The sequence below is a fragment of the Manis javanica genome, chromosome 16, assembly GCF_040802235.1.
Source record: "Manis javanica isolate MJ-LG chromosome 16, MJ_LKY, whole genome shotgun sequence".
Classification (NCBI taxonomy): Eukaryota; Metazoa; Chordata; class Mammalia; order Pholidota; family Manidae; genus Manis; species Manis javanica.
Window position 1 is genome coordinate 17,531,434 of NC_133171.1, and position 13,729 is coordinate 17,545,162.

Here is a 13,729-nt window from a genome sequence, read left to right on the forward strand (position 1 = left end):
CTGATAAAGGCTTGACGTCCAGAATATATAAAGAGCTCACACGCCTCAACAAACAAAAAACAAATAACCCAATTAAAAAATGGGCAGAGGAACTGAACAGACAGTTCTCCAAAAAAGAAATACAGATGGCCAAGAGACACATGAAAAGATGCTCCACATCGCTAATTATCAGAGAAATGCAAATTAAAACTACAATGAGGTATCACCTCACACCAGTAAGGATAGCTGCCATCCAAAAGACAAACAACAACAAATGTTGGCGAGGCTGTGGAGAAAGGGGAACCCTCCTACACTGCTGGTGGGAATGTAAATTAGTTCAACCATTGTGGAAAGCAGTATGGAGGTGCATCAAAATGCTCAAAACAGACCTACCATTTGACCCAGGAATTCCACTCCTAGGAATTTACCCTAAGAACGCAGCAATCAAGTTTGAGAAAGACAGATGCACTCCTATGTTTATCGCAGCACTATTTACAATAGCCAAGAACTGGAAGCAACCTAAATGTCCATCTGTAGATGAATGGATAAAGAAGATGTGGTACATATACACAATGGAATACTACTCAGCCATAAGAAGTGGAAAAATCCAACCATTTGCAGCAACATGGATGGAGCTGGAGAGTATTATGCTCAGTGAAATAAGCCAAGCGGAGAAAGAGAAATACCAAATGATTTCACTCATCTGAGGAGTATAGGAACAAAGGAAAAACTGAAGGAACAAAACAGCAGCAGAATTACAGAACCCAAAAATGGACTAACAGGTACCAAAGGGAAAGGAACTGGGGAGGATGGGTGGGCAGGGAGGGATAAGGGGGGGGAAGAAGAAGGGGGGTATTAAGATTAGCATGCATGGGGGGGAGGGAGAAAGGGGAGGGTGGGCTGCACAACATAGAGAGGACAAGTAGTGACTCTACAACATTTTGCTAAGCTGATGGACAGTAACCGTAATGTGGTTGTTAGGGGGGACCTGATATAGGGGAGAGCATAGTAAACATAGTATTCTTCAGGTAAGTGTAGATTAAAAATTTAAAAAAAAAAAAAAGAAAGAAAGAAAGAAAAGGGGGATTACTCCTTAACAGGATAAAACTATTGGTAAATCAAAGATCAACGCATGCTTTAAATATCCTTAATGTTGATCACTTAAAGGGTGTCAGATGATCAGCTATGGAGGTACTCTTTTCTGATAATATTCCTTTCTCTTAATTAAAAAAAAAAAAAAAAAAAGCAGTTACTGTGTGCTGACCTCCAATGAGTTCTGCACAGTGGTATAGAGGGCATGTCAAAGTGTGGGCAAAGGGTCTGTTTGTTTCTACGCAGAAGATCAAGGCCTAGCTTGGATACCCAGAAAATGAACTAAGATACGATATGAGGAGGAGCTTCCGGCATCAGCACTCTCTGGAGGACTCGTGCCGGGGGATGATCATCAAAAAGCCTCCACAGGGATCCGGACGATGCTGCGGTTGTGGCTGCATCCAGCCCACCATCTCCTGGACTTGCCATGAGAAGGAGGAGGGAGATGTCTAGGCTGGCATGTGCATACAGTGAGACAACGAATTTGACTGGATCTGTACTGTTGGAACTCAACCAGGAGTTGGGAGGGGTGCAAGTTGTAGCACCCCAAAATCTCATGACTATAGACTATCTATGGTTAAAAGAACATATGGGATGTGAACAGATCCCAGAAATGGGCTGCTTTAATTTGTCTGATGGTTCAAGTACAGTTGGAAAATATCCATCATATCATAGATAAATTTTCACAAATGCCTAGGGTGCCTAAATGGTTTTCTTGGCTTCACTGGAGATGGCTGGTGATTATAGATTTGCTTTGTTTATGTCACCGTATTCCTATTATGTCAATATGTGTGTGCAAATTAGTTAGTAGTTTAAAACCTATACATACTTAAGGTACTATACAAGAAGATATGTCAAAGAAATAATCAATCCTCCCAAGTTTCCTTCATATGCTACATCTATAGCTTTTCTTCTTCCTTCCTAATTACAAACTTTAAATAGAATTCGTGCCTCATATCGAATTTACCGAGTATCATAATTCCTCCAGGTGGTAAAGATACCTCGAGACAAGTGCTGGGCATAGAAGCCACAGGGCATAAATCTGCAAAGAAGTAAAAAGCTAACCTTTGCAAACAATATGGCTTCTCTCTCACTTACCAACTTTACATTTCCCTGTATGGCCCCGGAAGATGACTGGTTAGCCAGAGACGGGTAAGATTCCTCAAGGGAGGAACAACCTAAGACAGGCACAGTCGCAGGGGGGCCATCAGGTGAGAATTTGGGGATCAACAGAGGTGAGGCTCAGAACCTCACCCCCCCTGCTTTGAGAGAAATCTTCTGCATCCGTGGATGTCTTGCTGCCCTTGTCTAGCCTGGATTAATACTTAGTCCATAGGCACACACCTGATCATCTGATCATCTACATTTGCCTTCTTACAGCACTAAACTATGTTTTCTACCTTTATCTTGCATCTACCTACCACTTCAGCATTTTATTAAAAATAAAAATAATAATAATAATAGGAGAAATGTGGGATCAACATATAAATCAAGTACAAAAATCAAATGAATATTCATATTTGACCTGATGGTTTATAGGTCATATTGCATGATCAAAACCGAAAGTTTCTGTGATGAATGCCCTTGTACTGTTCACCATGTAAGAATTTATTCACTCTGTAAGAATTCGTTCACCATGTAAGAACTTGTTCGTTATGCTTCAGAAGATTGGAGACTGACGAGAATTAGGCTTGAGATGGATTAATGATTGTACATTGAGCATTGACCCCCCTATACTGAATTTTATTGTTGTTAACAACCATTTGATCAATAAATATGAGAGATGCCCTCTCAAAAAAAAAAAAAAAAAAAACTACTACGTGAGGGCATGTATAAAGAAAAAAAAAAAAAAAAAAAAAAAAATACATCAAAAGGATCATACACCATGACCAAGTGGGATGCATCCCAGGGATGCAAGGATGGTACAACATTCGAAAATCCATCAACATCATCCACCACATCAACAAAAAGAAAGACAAAAACCACATGATCATCTCCATAGATGCTGAAAAAGCATTCGACAAAATTCAACATCCATTCATGATAAAAACTCTCAACAAAATGAGTATACAGGGCAAATACCTCAACAGAATAAAGGCCATATATGATAAGCTCACAGCCAACATCATATTGAACAGTGAGAAGCTGAAAGCTTTTCCTCTGAGACCAGGAACAAGACAGGGATGCCCATTCTCCCCACTGTTATTTAACATAATACTGGAAGTCCTAGCCATGGCAATCAGACAAAACAAAGAAATACAACCAATCTAAATTGGTGAAGAAGTTAAACTGTCACTATTTGCACATGACATGATATTGTACATTAAAAACCCTAAAGACTCCACTCCAAAACTACTAGAACTGATATCGGAATACAACAAAGTTGCAGGATACAAAATTAACACACAGAAATCTGTGGCTTTCCTATATACTAACAATGAACTAATAGAAAAAGAAATCAGGAAAACAGTTCCATTCACAATTGCATCAAAAAGAATAAAATACCTAGAAATAAACCTAACCAAGGAAGTGAAAGACCTATACCCTGAAAACTATAAGGCACTCTTAAGAGAAATTAAAGATGACACTAACAAATGGAAACTCATCCCATGCTCTTGGCTAGGAAGAATTAATATCGTCAAAATGGCCATCCTGCCCAAAGCAATATACAGATTTGATGCAATCCCTATAAAGTTACCAACAACAACATTCTTCAATGAACTAGAACAAATAGTTCAAAAATTCATATGGAAATAGCAAAGACCCCGAATAGCCAAAGCAATTCTGAGAAGGAAGAATAAAGTTGGGGGGATCTCACTCCCCAACTTCAAGCTCTACTACAAAGCCACCATAATCAAGACAATTTGGTACTGGCACAAGAACGGAGCCATAGACCAGTGGAACAGAATACAGACTCCAGACATAAATCCAAACATACATGGTCAATTAATATACGATAAAGGAGCCATGGACAATGGGGAAATGACAGTCTCTTCAACAGATGGTGCTGGCAAAACTGGACAGCTACATTAAAGAGAATGAAACTGGATCACTGTCTAACCCCATATACAAAAGTAAATTTGAAATGGATCAAAGACCTGAATGTAAGTCATGAAACCATAAAACTCTTAGAAAAAAACATAGGCAAAAATCTCTTGGACATAAACATGAGCAACGTCTTCATGAACATATCTCCCTGGGCAAGGGAGACAAAAGTAAAAATGAACAAGTGGGACTATATCAAGCTGAAAAGCTTCTGTACAGCAAAGGACACCATCAATAGAACAAAAAGGTATCCTACAGTATGGGGAATATATTCATAATGACAGATCCGATAAAGGGTTGACATCCAAAATATATAAAGAGCTCATGCACCTCAACAAAAAGCAAATAATCCAGTTAAAAAATGGGCAGAGGAGCTGAACAGTTCTCCAAAGAAGAAATTCTGATGGCCAACAGACACATGAAAAGATGCTCCACATCGCTTGTCATCAGAGAAATGCAAATTAAAACCACAATGAGATATCACCTCACACCAGTAAGGATGGCCACCATCCAAAAGACAAACAACAACACATGTTGGCGAGTTTGTGGAGAAAGGGAAACCCTCCTACACAGCTGGTGGGAATGTAAATTAGTTCAACCATTATGGAAAGCAGTATGGAGGTTCCTCAAAAAGCTCAAAATAGACATACCATTTGACCCAGGAATTCCACTTCTAAGAATTTACCCTAAGAAAGCAGCAGCCCAGTTTGAAAAAAACAGACGTACCCCTATGTTTATGGCAACACTATTTACAATAGCCAAGAAATGGAAGCAACCTAAATGTCCATTAGTAGATGAATGGATAAAGAAGATGTGGTACATATACACAATGGAATATTATTCAGCCATAAGAAGAAAACAAATCCTACCATTTGCAACAACATGGATGGAGCTAGAGTGAAATAAGCCAGGTGGAGAAGGACAAATATCAAATGATTTCACTCATCTGTGGAGTATAAGAACAAAGAAAAACTGAAGGAACAAAACAGCAGCAGAATCACAGAGCCCGAGAATAGACTAACAGTTACCAAAGGGAAAGGGACTGGGGAGGATGGGTGGGAAGGGAGGGATAAGGGTGGGGAAAAAGAAAGGGGGCCTTACGATTAGCATGTATAATGTAGGGGGGCACGGGAGGTCTGTGCAGCACAGAGAAGACAAGTAGTGATTTTACAGCATCTTAGTACGCTGATGGACAGTGACTGTAATGGGGCGTAGGGGGGGGACTTGGTGACGGGGGGAGCCTAGTGAACATGTTCTTCATGTAATTGTAGATTAATGATAACAAAATAAAAAATACATACAGTACAATTAAAAAAAAGGACACTCAATATCATTAGTAATCATGGAAATGGAAATTAAAACCACACTGAGATACCATTTCCACAACCAGACTGACAACAATTCAGAAGTCTGACTATAGGAAGCAGCAAGAACAGAGAACAGCTCCCACACATCCACCTCTGGTACATCCATCTGGGAGGAAGTCTGGTACTACCTACTGAAGTCTGAATATGTACACACCTGTGATGGATGATTCAATGCCTACGTGCATATCCTAAAGTAAGTCTTTGCACATACACACCAGAAAACACATGCAAAATATTCATAGCAGCAGTGTTCATGAAAGCAAACACTGAGAAAACTCAAAACTCTATCAACAACAAAATGGATAAACTGCAACATTCATTCAGTGTAATAATATGAACAGCCAGTTACTTTACATCCATCAACAAAGATAAATCTAAAAGCATAGTGCTGGAGAAGAGTCTCAGTACACAAATAATGTAAGTCCAATAAATAAAGCTTAACACAGAACCAAAGTAAACAACACATTGTTTAGAGATGTACTTAATGGTTGACGAATTTACTAATAACAGTAAGGAATGGCTCACGAAAGTCAGGATAAGGATTACTTCTTGGGGGTTTGAGTACAAGAGGAACATAAGGGGTTTTCTAAGGTCTTGAAAATGACCTATTTCATGTGCTGGGTGGTAGACACATAGGTGTTAGGTTCACTACTGTTACTTAAACTGTACATGTTTCATAAACTCTTGTGTATGTGTATTTCATAAGAAAAGCATTGCGGGGTGAGTTGGAGAGTAAAGCATCTTAAGAAGTCTGGCTGGGAGAGCAGGAAGAAAACGAGGACGCCAGCTGGAAGGAGCACGGGACGGACCAAACCCGAGTGTGCGCGCCAGTGCAAAGGCACCACCGGATGGGGCAGGCTGAAAATACGGGGAAGGAAGGAGGCAGTTCACAGGTGAGGTTTCTAAGAAGGGGAGCAGGATAAGCCTCGAAGCACATGTGAAAAACGGGTACTTCTCCCACCCAAACTGAAGTGAATTGAGGGAAGGAAGGAAGAAGCAAGGACTCACATGCTTCTCCCCTCGCAAACCTTAACTCCCTGGAAGCCGGGCACTGTGGACACCGAGAGCCACATACCGGTGGGAAGAGAAAAGAAGGAAGGCCGGCCACGGGCAGTTCCCAAGGCATGGCCTGGACGCCTGGAGAACAGCGCACAGTCAGTCCCCAACAAATAGTCACATCACCGGTGGGCTGACGTCACAATAGTCAAACTGCCTATTAGAAAAGTCCACATTATAATTTCACTCTTATCAGATAAATTCAAAACAGTTTCATCTTAAAAGGCCAACTCATACATTGATACACATTAAATAATTACATCATCAGGGATTTTTTAAAAGCTGATTTCCTCAGAAAAGACAAATAGGGACTCTGTGGCATCCTACTACGCTGATGGACAGTGACTACAATGGGGTATGGGGGGGGACTCGATAATAAGGGTGAATGTAGTAACCACATTGAAACTTTCATAAGAGTGTATGTCGATGATACCTTAAAAAATAGAAAGAGAGAGAGAGGGAGGGAGGGAGGGAGGGAGGAAGGCAGGAAGGAAGAAAAAAAAGCTGATTTCCTGAAATTCTTGATACATTTATTTGAAAAAAATGGGAAAAACCAACTTTCACTTACTTAATTGAGTTTCTGAAGTGGTCTTCTGCAGGGTTTTTTACTGTACAACTATTCAGGAGCCATAAGTCTGCGTCAGATGCATTTTCTATTAAGAGAAAATGAACATGAAAAAGAAAAGTTAAGTATCACATTTAATCACTCAGAAACATCCAAGTGCTCCCTCAGATGGCACTGAGACTTCTGGGGAAGGGCTAAGAGAGGCTGTGGGTAGAGGCACATAAACAGGCAGCTACACGACGGTAAGTAACTGTTACCATATAGAAACATTCCTGAAAAATAAATGTGAAAACATATAACCTGTGCTATACTTCTCATTTAAAATATAAATAAAGAGAGAAGCATTTTCTTCCTTCAGTTTCAATTCTTGAGAGCACTCCACAACTTCCAAAAACTAAAATGAAACTGGCCTAATCTTACATAAACTAACTGCCCCCTTTATGGACTGTGTGTTAATATTTCCAAGTACATGTATTATCATACACTGAATATTCTTCAGCTTGAGAAGTTATTAAAAAAATACTTTTTTTCCCCCAAAAAAGTCAATAATTTATCTCAAAGTGAGCCTCCTATTCCTGTCACCAATTTGGTTAAGTACCGTTACATACAGTAGTTCCCCCTTATCTGCAGGGTGTACGTTCCAAGACCCCAATGGATGCCTGAAACCAAATAGTACCGAACCCTTTATGTACTACGATTTTCCCTTATGCATATCTAAGACAACATTTAATTTATAACTTAGGCACAGTAATGAAATTAACAAGAACTAATAATAAAACAATTATAATATACCGAAGTAACAGAAGTCATGCGAATATGGTGTCTCTCTCTCTCTCAAAGGACCTTACTGTGACGTACTGACCTTCTTGTGCGAACATGAGGTGATAAAGTGCCTACGTGTGCGGTGAAGTGAGGCGATGACGTAGGCACCGTGATGTGGCATTCGGCTGCGGGCCTGGCTATCCTCAGGACCTGCTTCCAAGCCGCAGCTGGACGCCAAATGAAGGCACGGCTAAGGGGGGGCACATGCGCTGTAATAAACTCACAGTGCAAACGGCCCAAGCCCGTCACACTGATTGAAGGGAATGTAGATGTGCCTGGAGTGCTCGGGGCTCGTCCGACTACCTGCTGTCTCTCCATCGTCCTCACCACCTTGGAAAGGAAACCGACTCCATCGACCCCAGTGGATTTCAGTGAGAACAGAAGCTCAGGTCGTGACAAGGAGAAGGCGAAGCGGACAGACGGACATCGGTGTGCACGCTCTCTGCCTGGGGATGGAACTCGGGAGCATGATGTTCAAGGGAGGGTGAGCACAGAGCTCCATGGTAACTCGGCAATCCTCCCCACCCCCCAACATTTTGTTATGAAAATGGTATTCTTAAAAAGAGACCAGATAAAGAAATTCTTGCAATGAAAAAAGGGAAGGGGAGCTTCTCATTACTGTGGGTCAGCTGATGGCCCCACTTCACTTGTCTCCCCTCCTCCACTCACACCCCACCCAGCAGCCAGAATGGCCTTTTATTGAAAAATCTTACTGTGCCACTTCCTGCTCCAACTCAGAAGGCAAGTACACTCCCTGCGGGTCACCCCGGCACCGCCGCCCCAGAGGCGCCCCTCTAGGCTCGGTCCCTAGTCCCACAGTGCTCTTCAGTCTTCCAGCGGCTTCCACTGGTGGACGAGGCCTGTCCAGCCGTAGCCACCTCCCCAACTTCACTATTACCTTCTCCCTACATTCACCTGCCCCTGCAGCCACACCAACGCACCTGGAATTCCTGAACCTTGCACCTATGTGGCCAGACACCTTTATTTTCCTCACAGAACAATGAACACACCCCTCTGCCTGCCTAACTCCTATGCCGTCTTCAGTTTCAGCGTGAGCTTCATCAGCCTCTTCCTCGCACTCCCACGGGAGACTGCATACAGACTATTCCAGCACTTCATATTCAGCATTAAAATCCTGGTTTCTCCCACCTTTCTTCATTACGATGTAAGAGACACTGAAGACATTTTTACCTGCTGCCCTCTGAATGCCCAGTGCCTAACACAGTGATGGGCACAGGACAGACACTAAAGTAGCCATGGAATACTAAGCAGTGTGCCCATAGGTACAGAAGAGGGAAGGACGGCAAGAGGGACCGTGTGTGGGACCACATGCCTGTGGCACGTCCACCAACCTCCTCAACGCTCTCAAGTCTGTGTCAACCTTCTGAAGTTAGCGTGAAGAACGTTACCATTGATCTAACCGATATCTTAGGGCTGAGATTATTATTCACAGCTGTACCCTGGCACTGATTACAGGGTCTGGCGCATGGCAGATACTAGTTAGACATTTAAGGAACAAATGCTGAATTCTGAAAGACAAAGCTGGGCCATGAGCATTGTATGGCACAGGTAATAAAAAGTCCAGATGTCTGTCAGCTAATGATAAAAAAGCAGAGACTTAGTTAAAATAAGCCAACGGAAGCCTAAAGACAGGAGCATCAGTGCCAGATGCCAGCTTTGAATCCTGGCACATCCTTCTGTTCAAGCACCATAAAGCATCCAGAAAGTTCTCAGCGTACCCCAACAAAGTCCTCCCGAGGGGAACTCCAGTCGCAAACCAGATGCTGTGACTGAGCTCTGCCAGCGCCAGGATGTGCTGACTTTCAAGACAGTGAGTGTTACACTTGGTGACCCAGGAACTTCTGTAAACGTGAATCCTGTGCCTGGAATGCCCCCAGTCACCTAACGCTTCAGTGACCGTCACCGATGAGAGCGCCTCCCGAGGGACGCGGGAGTTCCTTACCCGGTCACCTCCGGACTCAGCTCCGCACTGGGCACCCGGTTTAGTGCGGCCCTACCAGGAGACAGCGCTTCCTACGGGCCCCGGCCGGCCACGCCCGCACCCACACTGTGAGGCTCGGCGTGCCAGGCCCTGGCCGGGAGGGCTTTCCGCCCTCACGGGGTTTGTGGCCTCACACAAGACGTCTGACAAAAAGAAGAAACAGAAACGAGCAAAATAACTTCAGGGACTGCTTGGTGACACTACGACAGCGGCAGAGGGTAATGGACAAAGAATAATCGGGGGGCTGCTGCCAAGACAAGCCTCCTGTGCAAGTTCAAATCTGAACTGACACTTAAATATTGGAAAGCAGCCTGCCGGGGAACGATCCGAAGAAAGACCATTCTGGGGAGAAAATCCCACAAGTGCAAAGGCCACAAAACGGAACCCCGCTTGTGATGCTCTGGAAAGAGAAGACCAGTGTCCCAGACACCGGGGGACCAGAGGGGCTACGGGGCAGGCCCAGGTCATGCTGAAGCCACCTTACGCTGCATCCCAAGCATAATGAGCGGGCACGAGGGGCTGGAAGCGTGAGCCAGTGTCCGGGCCGGAAAGCCCCGCGTGCGGGGGCTACGGGAGAGGCCATCGATGGGGCCGAAGTAAAGGTGGTGAGGAAGCACGGGAAGGTGGGGAAGCCAACTGGGAACTGACGCGCTGGGTGAGGGCAGTGGGCGGCCGGGGCCAGGGCCGGGCTTACAGCGGGGGCACATGGGCCGTGAACACAGGCGTCGCTCTGGGGGTACGGCCGCCAGAAACCCTCGGAGTAGCTATGATGGGTCAAGGAGTCGAGGAGGGGGCCTCGGCACACGCACAGGGTGCTGACTCGATCACCCGCCATCCTGCTGCCACTGACCACGGTGCAGGTCTGGCGAGAGCAGGTGTGGGGTCGGCGAGTCAGTGGGGCCTGGCTGTCCCCATACCCACGTTAGAGCCAAGATCCCTGTCACCTCTCCAGCTGGAGCTACCAGCTGGCCAGGGGCACACGGAGCCGAAGTTCAGGGGGTCCTTCGGGCTGGAGACACAGCTGGGGGGAGCAAGATCCCCCGGGGACTTCTGAATGCACAGGGACAGAGGAGCTTCCCTAAGGAGAAAACACAGGAACAAAGAGAAGACAGGGCCCTGGGTCACTCCAAGGTCTGGGAGAGAAGCTGAGATGAGAAAGGGGCTTTGAAAAGGTGCAGCCAAGGACAGAAGAACTAGGGAACATGGTGTCCCAGAAATCCAAAGAAAAACGCTTTTGAAAATGGAGTAATCAAATACGTTTAATGCTAAAAGTTCAAGAAAGGTACCTATAAATGTTAGTATTATTAACAAATGGATAGGATGATCCTCTACACTTTTGCATTTTTCTTCTCAGTTTTTATTTGCTTGCTGGGTGCCAATCCACCATCACTGACAAAGGCGCTTTTCCACAAAAATACAGAAAACAAATCACCACAAAAGGGGAGGAGGAAAATTGTATATGGCTTTTTGCCAACAAAGAATGCTGATTTCACACTTTACCCCTTTATCAACACCACTCCTATGTTCTAAGATGCCATCAGCTTTAAGAAATAATATGAACTTTGTAACAGTTCAATAGGGGTGGAATACTACACTCATGTTCTGGCCAATTTTAAGACCCCAACTCCAAACATTTAAGATCCCATCCCTGGGCGGCAGGGTGGGGGTGAAATGCATCTGAAACAGAAATGAGCTAGTTTAACATGTCTACCTGGGAGTGGTACCATCTAAAACAATCAATACCAGACAATCCGCCTTCCCAGAACCTCACCACCCAAATAAAGAAACTGTTCAAACATACCACCACTGGCACGTGACGTGGCTGCTGGATCAAACATCTGTGAAGAGAGGGTTAACATCTCCTGGTCTGCCTTAACGAGAGCATTCACGCCAGGTTCCCGAGTACCTCGGGGGAAGACGCAGTATCAGAGAAGAGCGCTTCCGGGCAAGAAGGGCCATGTTAGACGGGCGAGAATGAACGAGGGAAGGGAACAGCAGCAAGACGGCACCAAGCTTGGAGGCAGACTTGGAGAGCACCCAGAAAAGATTTCTACCCAGCTGAGATCTGGTCCAAAGCACTGTCAACCCCTGAAACGCAGCTAAAAATCATCTACACAGAACTATCACCAGTGCCAGAGCTGGACTGTCAGGATTAGTCTGGAGCAACTAACTTCAGGCTAGCCACGTGCAACTAGACCTAGAGATCTGATAATGTGCAGTCTTTCATTAACACAGTGTTGCAATGAACAGCATTGTGCATATATCATTTTGCATTTTTCCCCAGATTACCTTTGGAATCATGTCCAGAAAAGTGGGATTTGGGGTTCAAAGGATAAATTCATATGACATTCCATTACTACTGCCAAATTCCCAACCATAAGTGGCGCGCCACTTTGCAATCCCATGAACAATGCATGAGATCACCTATTGATCCACAGCATCACCTATGGAATGTGCTAGCAAAACTCTGTACCTTTGCCAATCGGTGAGAAACAGGATCCCAGTGAGTTTTTAATATGCATTTCTACATTGAGTGAGCAGAGTATTTTCTCATGTTTAAAGACTATTTGCAATTTGGTCTTTTTTTTTTGTCTTACATTTGTTCATTTCACTTGTCCTTTTTTTTTTTAATCAGGCAAAACAGTCATTTTCATCTCAAGTTTTAATTACTAATACACACAAATACACACACATAGGAGATAATTAATTCTCTATGATGTAAGTTACAGTATGTTTCCCAGTTTGTCATTTTACTTTTTTATAGGGTTTCTTCATACATTTTTACTTCTAGGACATCAAATTTATCAACCTCTTCTCTTATTGTTTCTGGATTTTGAGTCATAATTAGAAGGCTTCCCCTATTCCCAAATTACTAAAGAATTCACTTGTGTTTTTCCTAAATACACATATGGGTTTATATGTATACCTTTGATCTACTGAGAATGTTTCCTGATACACATGGATATACATTTTTAAAATGCAAAATGAAATGAGATTTTATAATCCTTTATCAGATTGAGAAATATTTAAACGAACGACGCTACCCAGCACTAGCAAAGGGGGGGAAGCTGGCAAGCTGGCACTCTGCTGATAGCAGCCCACACCAATGACACCCTCTGGGATGCCACGTGGGAAGAGCTATCAGAAATTAAATGTGCATTATAATTTCGCCAACACACACTTGTAGGATACTTGAGCCACATACACATATTTATACATCCGCATGCATATGCACACACATACACAGACATATACACACAAATTTTTTAATTCTCATTGGAGATCAACAAAAAAAAAAAAAAAGAAACCAAGGAAGCCTATATATCCATTATAAGGACACTGTCTGAATAAATTACAAGACTGCAGCTAAAATGCCATTTTAAAAAAGCAACATAAATCTCTAAGTGCTCATTTATAATAATCTTTATCATATTATCAGGTGAAAGTAAGGTGCAGAAGAGTAGGTCTTGTATTGCCTTTGTGTTTTATTTATTTTTTGTGTCTGCCTTTTATTTTATTTTATTTTAGAAGAACAAGTGAGATGATTTTATTTAGAGATAAAGCGAGAGGACAGAGCTCCTGGCTCACGCCAAGAGGGGACAAGAGAGTCCCCTGCCTTCGCGTTTTAAAAGAGAAAAAAGGGAAATTCTATTCAAAGCAAAGACAATTTCTAGCAGCATATGTGTATGTATATATATTTATATATATGAAAGTGCGTCAGGTGTTCGCCCTGGGAAGTAAGGCGAAGGTTCAGTTGTCCTCCAACGCTGCGTTTCAGTGCATATCTTATACTCTTTCTCT

The 13,729-nt window shown here is 43.4% G+C and overlaps 1 protein-coding gene across 4 annotated transcripts in view; it reads right to left on the reverse strand.

Moving 5' to 3' along the window:
• The window catches only part of CDKAL1 (CDKAL1 threonylcarbamoyladenosine tRNA methylthiotransferase), a 633,245-nt gene that overhangs the window by 525,128 nt on the left and 94,388 nt on the right, over positions 1-13,729 (reverse strand). For all 4 annotated transcript variants that reach the window (XM_073224446.1, XM_073224444.1, XM_036994284.2 and 1 more), the window contains one exon: positions 7,108-7,192. In XM_073224446.1, coding sequence (XP_073080547.1) covers positions 7,108-7,192 — 85 coding nt within the window. The remainder of the gene's footprint in view (positions 1-7,107; positions 7,193-13,729) is intronic.